Below are 14,920 nucleotides of genomic sequence, written 5' to 3' on the forward strand. Positions count from 1 at the left end.
GGCTGTGCTGTGTGCCTTGATCCGCCTGTAATGTAATAAAGTCATCTTTATTCACTCGCTGGTCCCAATTACTACCCTCGCCCCTGCGATGGGGATCATGTCACCTCCCCAGGGGATGCACCGGTCCCTCTTTACCCCCCTCTTCCTGATCTGCATAATGCAACACTGAAACCTTGCCAAGGGACAAGATACCCGTCGTCTCTGCAAACATTGTCAGAGCAATTAGTTGCCGTTCCCAGTGCGTCGGGGGGTTAGCGAGACTGCTGGGAATTTATTTGGGCTGGCAGAGAGGCCAGTAACTGGTAACAAGGCTTTTAGAACAGTTAGACAGGACACTGTGATATAGTTCAGAGGTCAGGCTAACAGTGACACACAGCAGCAGGTGGTGAAGTCATGCTGTGCCCACAGTTGTGGATGGTTCAACCGTCTGAACAAACTTCAGACAAAGTGAGGTGTTTGACATGGGATTGGATATCCAAGGCCTTTAAATACAGTTATGCACTGCTTTAATTTCAGCCCTGCAGCAAAAGGCTTAGCGCAATCTGTTGCATCTACACTGGTGAGTAGCTGTCCAATGAATGATCCCACAGACAGAATGCAGCTCTAAAACATTGGCAGTCATCGCCGACACGAAGGAGGCTGGGGTCCAGCATTTCCTTCCAAAGAGGGACTTTGTTTATTAGCCACTATTTGTTTCAAATCTTAACTTCCAGGGTGTTGGATACAAACAAGGGCTCTAGTTTCAGTTTCAGCACAAACAGGCAGCAGACGCTTCCGACTGTCTTACGGAGTCTGGGCCTTGCATATACAGTACAGAGGAGAGACTGCACAAGCAACAGAACCAGCCATTCTCAGAGGTTGGCAGCCATATTATTTCAATCACCGCTTTTGAAGGCGTACTGCTGTGTCTATGATATACGCTTAAAATACTACATGGAGGGAATGTGGTCGTGAGGTCGCTTTGACACGTAACAACTTGAAATGTGGGTCACATGAAAGCAGGTCTCTGTGCATAGATGAACTGCAAATTTGACTATCTGGGAGCAGCAGTGTCTGCCCTGATAACAAACAAAACATATTTAAAATATTAATAAGTTAAGACTCCCACAGGAGCACTACGCAGACTCTGGTCACCCCCTCGAATAATAGCGATTTATAATCATGTCTACTGGCCAGGTAGTTTGAATTTAAAACGGTCGATCTCGCTGTCGCCTTTCACCCTCTACTGTAATTAAGGGACAGTTCTGGTTGGAGCCAATCAATCTGTGGTGCGAGCCAGGACACTCCGTTGTGGTCGCCTTGGCAGCTCCCTTTTCTGCAACGAGTGTGACTGATAAGCGTCGCATCCCGCAGGCCTCGGCTGGTGGAACCCAAAGCAGATCATTGGGTATTCAGCAGTAAACATATTTTCATATTTATTCTCTGTCCCTCTTTACATGTATTGACGCCAGTGTGAGGCACAGTGGAGTGCAGCGAACACCATTTAAATGGGTTAACATTGAAGGTCAAACCATTACAGTGGTGAGAGGAAAAGGACTAATCTGAATATGTTAGGCTAAATCCATGTAAGGCCTATGTGTGGTATTAAAATAGAGTTAACTGAGATTACTGTGGAAAATATTTATTAAGAGACTGTTTCAGCACTAAGTGAAAATACTCAAGCCACATCAGAAAAGTACAGTACTTGTTCCAGCAGCGGCAACAAAACAGCACTTGTGTTCTGATGCGACTATAAGAGTCAGAGCATCAACTGAAAAAGAATCATACAAAAAGCCTGGAAAGAATGCCAAATATTCTTTGACTGTCTTTTTTCACATTTAATTTGGAGGTAGTGTTTATTGACAGTCCGCCCACAGTCAGAGCCAGTAATACTCTGCCAAAGCCCAGGCCTCTTTTCTGCTGAAAGGAGCGGTTATTTTCTCTGTCGCAGCGCAGGAAAAGGTATTAAACACAGATTATTGTTTTTCATGGGCTTAGCCGAGGAAACATGCTCCCTGCAATTAAATTGTAGTAATAACAGAATTGGGGAGTTTTGTAGCGGGGGGGGGGGTAAAAAACAAACAAACAATAGCTTCTTAGCTCTGTCGCAGCCAACCAATCACAGTGCGAGTCTCGACAGAGTCAGATTGGATATTTGCTGACCTGGACAGTTCATATCAGGTCATGAACATTGAGAGTAGAGTAGAGAGGCAGGATTGGGTCCAGAATGAGAAACATTAAAATGTTTATTTTGTTTCCCGTTCAATCGAAACCTTACTCAGGTCAATATAAATCTGGATTTGATTTATATATTATAAAGTCCTGTTGGAGCTGGCTGCAATAACACCTGTTCAAATATGCCTACATACAATTTGGCCTAGGTAAGAACAGTCAATTTCAAAACAAAAGGGGAGATGTTTAGAAATACACTGAAAAAAACATACAGTGGGGAGAACAAGTATTTGATACACTGCCGATTTTGCAGGTTTTCCTACTTACAAAGCATGTAGAGTTCTGTAATTTTTATCATAGGTACACTTCAACTGTGAGAGACGGAATCTACAACAAAAATCCAGAAAATCAGATTGTATGATTTTTAAGTAATTAATTTGCATTTTATTGCATGACATAAGTATTTGATCACCTACCAACCAGTAAGAATTCAAGCTCTCACAGACCTGTTAGTTTTTCTTTAAGAAGCCCTCCTGTTCTCCACTCATTACCTGTATTAACTGCACCTGTTTGAACTCGTTACCTGTATAAATGACACCTGTCCACACACTCAATCAAACAGACTCCAACCTCTCCACGATGGCCAAGACCAGAGAGCTGTGTAAGGACATCAGGGATAAAATTGTAGACCTGCACAAGGCTGGGATGGGCTACAGGACAATAGGCAAGCAGCTTGGTGAGAAGGCAACAACTGTTGGCGCAATTATTAGAAAATGGAAGAAGTTCAAGATGACGGTCAATCACCCTCGGTCTGGGGCTCCATGCAAGATCTCACCTCGTGGGGCATCAATGATCATGAGGAAGGTGAGGGATCAGCCCAGAACTACACGGCAGGACCTGGTCAATGACCTGAAGAGAGCTGGTACCACAGTCTCAAAGAAATCCATTAGTAACACACTACGCCGTCATAGATTAAAATCCTGCAGCACACGCAAGGTCCCCCTGCTCAAGCCAGCGCATGTCCAGGCCCATCTGAAGTTTGCCAATGACCATCTGGATGAATGGGAGAAGGTCATGTGGTCTGATGAGACAAAAATAGAGCTTTTTGGTCTAAACTCCACTCGCCGTGTTTGGAGGAAGAAGAAGGATGAGTACAACCCCAAGAACACCATCCCAACCGTGAAGCATGGCAGTGGAAACATCATTCTTTGGGGATGCTTTTCTGCAAAGGGGACAGGACGACTGCACCGTATTGAGGGGAGGATGGATGGGGCCATGTATCGCGAGATCTTGGCCAACAACCTCCTTCCCGCAGTAAGACCATTGAAGATGGGTCGTGGCTGGGTCTTCCAGCATGACAATGACCCGAAACACACAGCCAGGGCAACTAAGGAGTGGCTCCGTAAGAAGCATCTCAAGGTCCTGGAGTGGCCTAGCCAGTCTCCAGACCTGAACCCAAAAGAAAATCTTTGGAGGGAGCTGAAAGTCCGTATTGCCCAGCGACAGCCCCGAAACCTGAAGGATCTGGAGAAGGTCTGTATGGAGGAGTGGGCCAAAATCCCTGCTGCAGTGTGTGCAAACCTGGTCAAGACCTACAGGAAACGTATGATCTCTGTAATTGCAAACAAAGGTTTCTGTACCAAATATTAAGTTCTGCTTTTCTGATGTATCAAATACTTATGTCATGCAATAAAATGCAAATTAATTACTTAAAAATCATGCAATGTGATTTTCTGGATTTTTGTTTTAGATTCCGTCTCTCACTGTTGAAGTGTACATATGATAAAAATTACAGACCTCTACATGCTTTGTAAGTAGGAAAACCTGCAAAATCGGCAGTGTATCAAATACTTGTTCTCCCCACTGTAAATGCAACAATTTCAAAGATTTTACTGAGTTACAGTTCATATAAGGAAATCAGTCAGTTGAAAGAAATTAATTTGACTGGGAATACAGATATTTATCTGTTGGTCAAAGACACCTTAAAAAAAAAAGTAGGGGTGTGGATCAGAAAACCAGTCTTTGGGTGTTTCTCAATATGCATACTACCGTGCTCCACACTCTCCAAGTGCATTCTCCAAGGACGTTCTCTTGAGCACGTTCTTGTGAGGAGAAGAGTGTGGAGAACTCATAAAACATTACATTTGAGAAGCACACACACTCCCCCTACTGTATTACCTCATGTTGCATCTCCCCATTCACTGAACCTTCTTTCAGCCAGGACAATGGCAACAATAGAGATGAAACAAGATATACACAAAGCAAACGTTTTACTTCAAAACTATCAGCTAGCTATATGTTAATCGTAATAATGTAGCTAACAAGATAGTATAACAGGCAACAGTGACCTAAAAACAGTTATCCAAGGTAGATGTAAATTCTTCGTGGGAAGCTAGCTAACAATTATGTGTGGCTATCTGGCTAGTTAACAGTAGTACTAGCCAGTTAACTTTATTGACTTACTATGGGCTTGTGACCTACACACACACACTACAGTGGGTATTGTAGGCGGGTAACCATGCCAAAATTAACACAGCATGTATTTATTAACATATCAAGATAAAATATTGTAGTCAGGCAACATATGAGATGTGAATAGGCAACATTTCATTCCAAAGTCGGAGTGTATTTTCTCTCGCTTCAGCTCAAATAATGGCAGCCTTTCACTTTGCATACTTTCCGTTGAAGCTTGCAGTGTAATGCTTACTTACAAGCCTTTAACCAACAATGGCGTTCAAGATGAGCTTCCCTGAGATGGTTTCTGACTGTTTGTGCAGAAATTATTTGGTTGTGAAAACCCACAGTTTCATCAGCTGTCTGGGTGGCTGGTCTCAGAAGATCCCACAGGTGAAGAAGCCGGATGTGGAGGTCCTGGGCTGGCATGGTTACACGTGGTCTGCGGTTGTGAGGCCGGTTGGATGTCCTGCCAAATTCCCAAAAGAAATTGCAGGCGGTAGACAAATTAACATTCAATTCTCTGGCAACAGCTCTGGTGGACATTCCTGCATTCAGCATGCCAACTGCACAATTCCTCAAAACTTGAGACATCTGTGGCATTGTGTTGTGTGACAAAACCGCACATTTTAGAGTGGCCTCTTATTGTCCCCAGCACAAGGTGCACCTGTGTAATGATCATGCAGTTTAAATCAGCTTCTTGATATGCAACACCTGTCAGGTGGATGGATTATCTTGGCATAGGAGAAATGCTCACTAACAGGGATGTAAACAAACGTGTGCACAACATTTTTGAGAAATAAGCTTTTTGTGCGTATGGAACATTTCTGGGATCTTTTATTTCAGCTCATGAAACATGGGACCAACCCTTTACATGTTGCGTTTATATTTCTGTTCAGTATATACAGTGGGGAAAAAAGTATTTAGTCAGCCACCAATTGTGCAAGTTCTCCCACTTAAAAAGATGAGAGAGGCCTGTAATTTTCATCATAGGTACACGTCAACTATGACAGACAAAATGAGAAAAAATATTCCAGAAAATCACGTTGTAGGATTTTTTATGAATTTATTTGCAAATTATGGTGGAAAATAAGTATTTGGTCAATAACAAAAGTTTCTCAATACTTTGTTATATACACTTTGTTGGCAATGACACAGGTCAAACGTTTTCTGTAAGTCTTCACAAGGTTTTCACACACTGTTGCTGGTATTTTGGCCCATTCCTCCATGCAGATCTCCTCTAGAGCAGTGTTGTTTTGGGGCTGTCGCTGGGCAACACGGACTTTCAACTCCCTCCAAAGATTTTCTATGGGGTTGAGATCTGGAGACTGGCTAGGCCACTCCAGGACCTTGAAATGCTTCTTACGAAGCCACTCCTTCGTTGCCCGGGCGGTGTGTTTGGGATCATTGTCATGCTGAAAGACCCAGCCACGTTTCATCTTCAATGCCCTTGCTGATGGAAGGAGGTTTTCACTCAAAATCTCACGATACATGGCCCCATTCATTCTTTCCTTTACACGGATCAGTCGTCCTGGTCCCTTTGCAGAAAAACAGCCCCAAAGCATGATGTTTCCACTCCCATGCTTCACAGTAGGTATGGTGTTCTTTGGATGCAACTCAGCATTCTTTGTCCTCCAAACACGACGAGTTGAGTTTTTACCAAAAAGTAATCTGACCATATCACATTCTCCCAATCCTCTTCTGGATCATCCAAATGCACTCTAGCAAACTTCAGACGGGCCTGGACATGTACTGGCTTAAGCAGGGGGGCACGTCTGGCACTGCATGATTTGAGTCCCTGGCGGCGTAGTGTGTTACTGATGGTAGGCTTTGTTACTTTGGTCCCAGCTCTCTGCAGGTCATTCACTAGGTCCCCCCGTGTGGTTCTGGGATTTTTGCTCACCGTTCTTGTGATCATTTTGACCCCACGGGGTGAGATCTTGCGTGGAGCCCCAGATCGAGGGAGATTATCAGTGGTCTTGTATGTCTTCCATTTCCTAATAATTGCTCCCACAGTTGATTTCTTCAAACCAAGCTGCTTACCTATTGCAGATTCAGTCTTCCCAGCCTGGTGCAGGTCTACAATTTTGTTTCTGGTGTCCTTTGACAGCTCTTTGGTCTTGGCCATAGTGGAGTTTGGAGTGTGACTGTTTGAGGTTGTGGACAGGTGTCTTTTATACTGATAACAAGTTCAAACAGGTGCCATTAATATAGGTAACGAGTGGAGGACAGAGGAGCCTCTTAAAGAAGAAGTTACAGGTCTGTGAGAGCCAGAAATCTTGCTTGTTTGTAGGTGACCAAATACTTATTTTCCACCATAATTTGCAAATAAATTCATTAAAAATCCTACAATGTGATTTTCTGGAGAAAAAAAATCTCAATTTGTCTGTCATAGTTGATGTGTACCTATGATGGAATTTTCAGGCCTCTCTCATCTTTTTAAGTGGGAGAACTTGCACAATTGGTGGCTGACTAAATACTTTTTTTCCCCACTGTATAGTAGGGAGCATTACAACGACTATTTTAGAGTTACTGTACAAGGACCCACTGACACCGTCTGTGGATATACCAGCTGTTTATAATTACAAAATTACATTATGACATTTACCAGTTAAAGTGGAGTGTGTAAATCTAGCCATGGACTCTAGGTCAACCGCTAAGTAAGTAGTATGACACTTTTACTATATTAAACACAATATTATTGACATTCACCTCAGAACCAAAAAGTAAACAGTACTTGGGCTGTGCAAGGAAAGAGTGCAAATTGCACACAGCACAATTTATGCAAACTATGAATTTTATCTGGGTTTCGAAAGGGGGGAGGGAGAGAGAAAGCGAAAAAAAGAAATTTAAAAAAGCACACATCAACATCACATGCTCCCTGCTCCCAATCGCTGAAGGAAGCAGCAGCTCAGTACAGTACACCGAGCCCACATGATAGGCCAGCAGTTACACGGGTCATTCACTTTTAACCTTCTTTCCACGGTGGCGCTCACATTACACAATGCTGGAATAACACTTTAGTCACAGCAGGAAGATCGGATTCTTTCATTAGAGCAGAACAACACAGACGGCACGGTCATCTGACTTAGCCCTACCAAGCTCTCACAGGCTATTAACGTTTCTACAGTACAGCCAACTCTACTGGGGGTTTGGATACACTGGGAGTCTGTTTGCTGTCAGTGAGATCTCTCTGCGTCGACTGTTGATGGATGAGGAGAGTAGTGGCATGCTCATCGTGCTGATAATCACATTTTGGAATGAGTTCCCTCCGTCATGCTGCAAAGCGATACTTGTCGGTGTAATGCATGATGGGACTGTTACGGAAGGGAAATGTTAACGACTGTGTTTCCCACTCACCGTTGCCTCTCCCCAGACAGAGACATTATTATTCACCAGGTTGGGTTTCCCTAGATATGGGGGTGGGGGGGGCTGTACCTGAATATAGGTACCATCTTTTACACGTCATCTAAAAAGGCACGCCGGCAAATGCAGAGGTGGTTTGTCCATTAGTGAAGCCACTTTCCTCCCCTTTGGTCTTAAAGAGGATGTATTTTCTACTAGGGCTGGTTCTCTTTTACAGACGTGTTTACAACGTGGCCATCAGAAGGTTAAATTAGGAGAAAGGCAACGGTGCTCTTGCAAACCTTTAACTGTATCTCGCCAGCTCTGTTCTCCGTCTGAGACAAACAGTAACGTTTTGCCAAAGATTCATTGCCAACATAGAGACGTAATGGGTTCAGAATTGCGTTATCTACACAGGAGACAAAGTCGGACACTCTCCGGGGCAACTTGACCACATTACAACCTTGTTATGAACAGCTCTGAGTCAATTCCATCTCCATCCATTTGGTAATGGAGGAAGTCCGAAGTCGAGCATTTGGATTTACCACGCCATTAGCGCTAGTTGGATCTCAGAGAGATCTGGAGAGATACGCAGCAAGATAGATAAATCCTAAAAGCAACATAAAGTGGGACTGTGGGACTGTTCAAAGGCTGGACCGTTGGCTGGTGGGTTTACACCTGTTACGGCAGTAGATGGGGAATGCTTTTAAGCCTCAGCAGGACAGCAGGTCTGGTAACCAGATACAGACAACAGACTGGGAGACCGTGAGAGACTTTGAGACTCCGACTGACGGCCAGCCCCATCCAAGGAGCTGTGCTGTGTTGATGGGTTTGAGCTCCTGTTGGGCACTCTTCAGAAGCCTCAGAGCCAGAGGTCAGGATGATGGTCAGGATGATTGAGATACTATAACCTCTTTTTTTTAATACTTTATTTAACCAGGTAAGCCAGTTGAGAACAAGTTCTCATTTACAAATGCGACCTGGCCAAGATAAAGCAAAGCAGTGCGATAAAAACAACATGGAATAAACAAAACGTACAGTCAAAAACACAATAGAAAATCTATATACAGTGTGTGCAAATGTAGTAAGTTATTGAGGTAAGGCAATAAATAGGCCATAGTGCAAAATAATTACAATTTAGTATTAACACTGGAGTGATAGATGTGCAGAAGATGATGTGCAAATAGAGATACTGGGGTGCAAATGAGCAAAATAAATAACAATGTAAATAACAATATGGGGATGCGGTAGTTGGGTGGGCTAATTACAGATGGGCTGTGTACAGGTGCAGTGATCGGTAAGCTGCTCTGACAACGGAAGTTAGTGAGGGAGATAAGTGTCTCCAGCTTCAGAGATTTTTGCAGTTCGTTCCAGTCTGTTCTATTGTGACCATTCAGTGTGTCCCTCTGACATGTTATAAGACATCCTAGGGTGTAGCTACACCCACTTACAACCCTCCCCCTACCCCCTCTATCTCAGCAGGTGGCTATGGTGGGCCATCAGGGTCAGAGATCATTCAGACATAGGTTTCATGTCAGGCCAGTGGCCATCGTGTCCTTCTTGCCCTCAAGTGCCTTTCCCCAGACCTCGCCGTGCTTGGCCCACTTCCTCAAACAGGGGTCATAAGACTTCTTATGGTTCTTAATTAACACTAACTCCCAGAGCAGAGAACACAGCCACCCCCCTGTCCCCTCCTGGATGGAAGGCAGACATGATAGAAATAGAATTGCTTCTATGAGCAAGACATAACGTAATGTGGCCTGGTGGAAACATTTGGATATGGCACTTAGCTGTAAGACGAGAGAGGGGATATATAGTCCTACTACTACAACAGGCCACTCCTACAGGCCACTCCTTAATCATACACTGATTTGTAATCTTCTACCCCCCCCCTAAAAAAAAAAAAAAAAAAAAAAAATTGTGAAGTGGTTATCCCACTGGCTATAGGGTGAATGCACCAATTTGTAAGTCGTTCTGGATAAGAGCGTCTGCTAAATGACGTAAATGTAAATGTAAATGTAATACTGACTGGCACAGGCCCAACTGACCTGACCTGTTATACATAATAGAGAGAAATATAATCTCAACAGTTGTCAGTTGCGCTCAAATTCGCTTTGAGAATTTACTATACCAAAAAACATTCACATGACATTGCCCTAACTGGCCGCTGACACCAATGCAGCATTTGAGGGGTGAGTAAAGTTAAAAAGGTGGAGGCTTGATTTATTGCTATCCACCGCACCTACATACTCAGGTGCATAAATCACGGCAAAGGATATTGAGAGAAGGCAATAAGAGAAGGGGGAAGGTGGGGGCAGCAGCGGCGGCATGACTAATTGCCGCCAATTCCTGCAATCAGAGAGAAGCAGCTTCGCATCCCATCACGGATGCTCCTGAGAGAAAGCAATATGGCATATCTGATGCTAATGCGGCGGCCTCCGGACCGCCACAACCACTGAGTTCCTTCGCCAAAAGGTCCTGGAGTCAGAGCCTGATTGTGTATGTCACAGCCCTCTGCCGAGCCACGCTTTAAACTTCCGTCGCCTCCCCATTGTAGCCACATAAATCACCCGTCCAATGGCAAAGTAAACACCTCCCGTTATCCCTTCTTTCCTGGTCATTTCTCAGACAGAGGTCATTGTACGACGGACGTGGAGTAAGTGGGATGGGGGGGGGGGGAGATTAAATTAGCAAAAGTCCAGGTAATTCATTCTAGCCTGGCTGTCAGTTGGCGGGCCGGATGAGAGCGGAGAAAGTGAGAGCGAAGAGATGCGGATTTCATGTGATTGGGCCTCTGATTTATCAGATTTAAGTGGGAAAACAGGGGTCCATTTGTCCAAAGGCGTCACCTTTGTTATCGAGTGACTGAGTGGCCTCCTTTTCATCCTCAGTCAATTATCAAAGGGTGCAAGTCGATTCCCTTTGTGGCAATAACTCTTCCGTTTGAAATTGAGGAAGCGATCAATGCTGTGCCGGGGGAGCTCATTGCACAGCTAATGAAAGAGGCATTGAACATTTCTTAAATGTACTTCAATGTCATTGTGGAGGAGATTCAATTCATGTGAAATAATTGAAGAGCATCTGACAAGCGGGTCTTGTTTTGTTTTTTTTATCAGAAATGGTGACTGACTAAAACATGATATATGAAAAAGCATTTTAAAATTATCTTTTATCTATGAAATAGGCTTTCTGACAATAGCCAATTGCCCTACAAAATCATCAAACATTGAATTGTTGGTGTTTCAAGCCACATCTACATACGGACAAACTGCACAACAATTTATTCATCAGAATAAAAGGAAGCCGTTTGTTTACCCTGTATATGAAAAAAATATATAATAATTACCCTGGAGATCTAGTGTAACTAAATCTTCCTCTGGCAACTGTTGAGCTAGATTCTGCTCAATAACCAGAGGCATTGTTAACACATCAATCCTCCATGAATACCATAGATGAATTCACAATGGCTGTGCCGTCGTAGACTATTGACCGTTTCATCCTGTGCTCATTCTATCCACAGAAACCTCCGCTCACACAGAAGAGCCACTGTCTTGTAGACCCTATTAGAAGGGTCAAAGCGCGCGCCATCACCAAGCCCATTTCTCAACGTTGGCACAACGTTTCGCTGCGACTATCGCTGCTCCAGTGAGGTGATGAGTTGCGGGCCCAACAAAGGAGAGTAATGATGTTGAATACAGCCCAATGCTGAGCATAAATCTGCCGCGTTTTCTTTAAGAGAGTAAACATTAAAAAGGAACCACCTTATCTGTAGAAGAGATCACAGTCATTCCCAGTGGGGGGGATTTTCTCTCTGGGAGACGTTCCCATGATAATACAATAAGAGCAAATGCTTAGTGCTGAGTGAGTGGGTCATTGGGTTGAATGCGTTCTCTGTTTTTCAGGGGCTTTCTGTTTGGGGGAGGATGAAGACTGACTGACCTGTGGGCATCCAGGGGTTGGGCGACGGCCTCTCCTTGGTGTTGGCCTGCTCCCATTCAAAGTCATCGTCCTTATCCTGGCTGTAGCCGCATGCCGTGTAGGGCCCCTCAAAGTTACAGTCACCTGAGGAACACAACAAAATAGGATTTAGAACCAGTGCTTGAGTAATACAACACATTCAATAAGGCATACTGTGAAGTTCATGTAAGAGTGGGACAGAGGGAGAGAGAAATAGAAAAAAATGGTGAGACTGGTAGAAAGAGAGAGAAAATACAAGGAAGCATAATATAGAATATAACTCCTGTAGCTTTGTCTGCAGTAACACATACACTATACATACAAAAGTATGTGGACACATCCATTGCTGACAGGTGTATAAAATCGAGCACACAGCCAAGCAATCTCCATAGACAAACATTGGCAGTAGAATTGCCTTACTGATGAGCTCAGTGACTTTCAAAGTGGCACCGTCATAGGATGCCACCATTCCAACAAGTCAGTTCATCAAATTTCTGCCCTGCTAGATCTGCCCCGGTCAACTGTAAGTGCTGTTATACGTTCTGTGGTCCTCTGTAGCTCAATTGGTAGAGCATGGCGCTTGTAACGCCAGGGTAGTGGGTTCGATCCCCGGGACCACCCATACGTAAAAATGTATGCACACATGACTGTAATTAGCTTTGGATAAAAGCGTCTGCTAAATGGCATATTATTATATTATTATAAGTGGAAACGTCTAGGAGCAACAACGGCTCAGCTGTGAAGTGGTAGGCCACAGAAGCTCACAGAATTGGACCGCCGAGTGCTGAAGTGCATAGCGTGTAAAAATAGTCTGTCCTCCGTTGCAACACTCACTACAAAGTTCCAAACTGTCTTTGGAAGCAACATCAGCACAATAACTGTTCGTCGGGAGCTTCATGAAATGGGTTTCCATGGCCGAGCAGCCACACACAAGCCTAAGATCACCATGCGCAATGCCAAGCGTCGGCTGTAGTGGTGTAAAGCTCGGCACCATTGGACTCTGGAGCAGTGGAAATGCGTTCTCTGGAGTGATGAATCACGTTTCACCATCTGGCAGTCCAATGGACCAATCTGGATTTAGCGGATGCGCTACCTGCCCGAATGCATAGTGCCAACTCTAAAGTTTGCTGGAGGAGGAATGATGGTCTGGGGCTAGTTTTCATGGTTCGGCCTAGGCCTCTTAGTTCCAGTGAAGGGACAGCATGCAAAGACATTCTAGACGATTCTGTGCTTCCAACTTTGTGGCAACAGTTTGGGGTAGGCCCTTTCCTGTTTCAGCATGACAATGCCCCAGTGCACAAAGCGAGGTCCATACAGAAATGGTTTGTCGAGACACTGTGTGGAAGAACTTGACTGGCCTGCAGAGCCCTGACCTCAACCCCATCGAACAACTTTGGGATGAAGTGGAACGCCGACTGCGAGCCAGGCCTAATCGCCCAACATCAGTGCCCAACCTCACTAATGCTCTTGTAGCTGAATGGAAGCAAGTCCGCACAGCATTGTTCCAACATCTAGTGGAAATAGTCCGGGTAGCCATGATTAGCTGTTTAGGAGTCTTATGGCTTGGGGGTAGAAGCTGTTGAGAAGTCTTTTGGACCTAGACTTGGCACTCCTGTACCGCTTGCCGTGCGGTAGCAGAGAGAACAGTCTATGACTAGGGTGGCTGGAGTCTTTGACAATTTTGAGGGCCTTCCTCTGACACCGCCTGGTATAGAGGTCCTGGATGGCAGGAAGCTTGGCCCCAGTGATGTACTGGGCCGTACGCACTACCCTCTGTAGTGCCTTACGGTCGGAGGCCAAGCAGTTGCCATACCAGGCGGTGATGCAACCAGTCAGGATGCTCTCGATGGTGCAGCTGTAGAATTTTTTGAGGATCTGAGGACCCATGCCAAATCTTTTCAGTCTCCTGAGGGGGAATAGGCTTTGTCGTGCCCTCTTCACGACTGTCTTGGTGTGTTTGGACCATGATAGTTCGTTGGTGATGTGGACACCAAGGAACTTGAAGCTCTCAACCTGTTCCACTACAGCCCTGTCGATGAGAAAGGGGGCGTGCTCAGTCCTCTTTTTTTTCCTGTAGTCCACAATCATCTCCTTTGTCTTGGTCACGTTGAGGGAGAGGTTGTTATCCTGGCACCACATGGCCAGGTCTCTGACCTCCTCCCTATAGGCTGTCTCATCGTTGTCGGTGATCAGGCCTACCACTGCTGTGTCGTGGGCAAACTTAATGATGGTGTTGGAGTCGTGCCTGGCCATGCAGTCATGGGTGAACAGGGAGTACAGGAGGGGACTGAGCATGCACCCCTGAGGGGCCCCCGTTTTGAGGATCAGTGTGGCAGATGTGTTGTTACCTACCCTTACCACCTGGGGGCGTCCCGTCAGGAAGTCCAGGATCCAGTTGCAGAGGGAGGTGTTTAGTCCCAGGATCCTTAGCTTAGTGATGAGCTTTGAGGGCACTATGGTGTTGAATGCTGAGCTGTAGTCAATGAATAGCATTCTCACGTAGGTGTTCCTCTTGTCCAGGTGGGAAAGGGCAGTGTGGAGTGCAATAGAGATTGCATCATCTGTGGATCTGTTGGGGCGGTATGCAAATTGGAGTGGGTCTAGGGTTTCTGGGATAATGGTGTTGATGTGAGCCATGACCAGCCTTTCAAAGCACTTCATGGCTACAGACGTCAGTGCTACGGGTCGGTAGTCATTTAGCCAGGTTATCTTAGAGTCCTTGGGCACGGGGACTATGGTGGTCTGTTTGAAACATGTTGGTATTACAGACTCAGTCAGGGACATGTTGAAAATGTCAGTGAAGACACTTGCCAGTTGGTCAGCACATGCTCGGACTACACGTCCTGGTAATCCGTCTGGCCCTGCGGCCTTGTGAATGTTGACCTGCTTAAAAGTCTTACTCGCATCGGCTACGGAGAGCGTGATCACATAGTCATCCGGAACAGCTGGTGCTCTCATGCATGTTTCAGTGTTGCTTGCCTCGAAGCGAGCATAGAAGTGGTTTAGCTCGTCT

The 14,920-nt window shown here is 45.1% G+C and overlaps 1 protein-coding gene across 1 annotated transcript in view; it reads right to left on the reverse strand.

Moving 5' to 3' along the window:
* The window catches only part of LOC311099966 (receptor-type tyrosine-protein phosphatase mu-like), a gene marked incomplete at its 5' end in the record, with an annotated part of 135,228 nt that overhangs the window by 98,318 nt on the left and 21,990 nt on the right, over positions 1-14,920 (reverse strand). The window contains one exon of the mRNA XM_084140689.1: positions 11,890-12,012. Within this exon, the coding sequence (XP_083996815.1) occupies positions 11,890-12,012 (123 nt within the window). The remainder of the gene's footprint in view (positions 1-11,889; positions 12,013-14,920) is intronic.

Source organism: Coregonus lavaretus (assembly GCF_964263955.1).
Source record: "Coregonus lavaretus genome assembly, chromosome: 2".
In the NCBI taxonomy this organism is placed as follows: Eukaryota; Metazoa; Chordata; class Actinopteri; order Salmoniformes; family Salmonidae; genus Coregonus; species Coregonus lavaretus.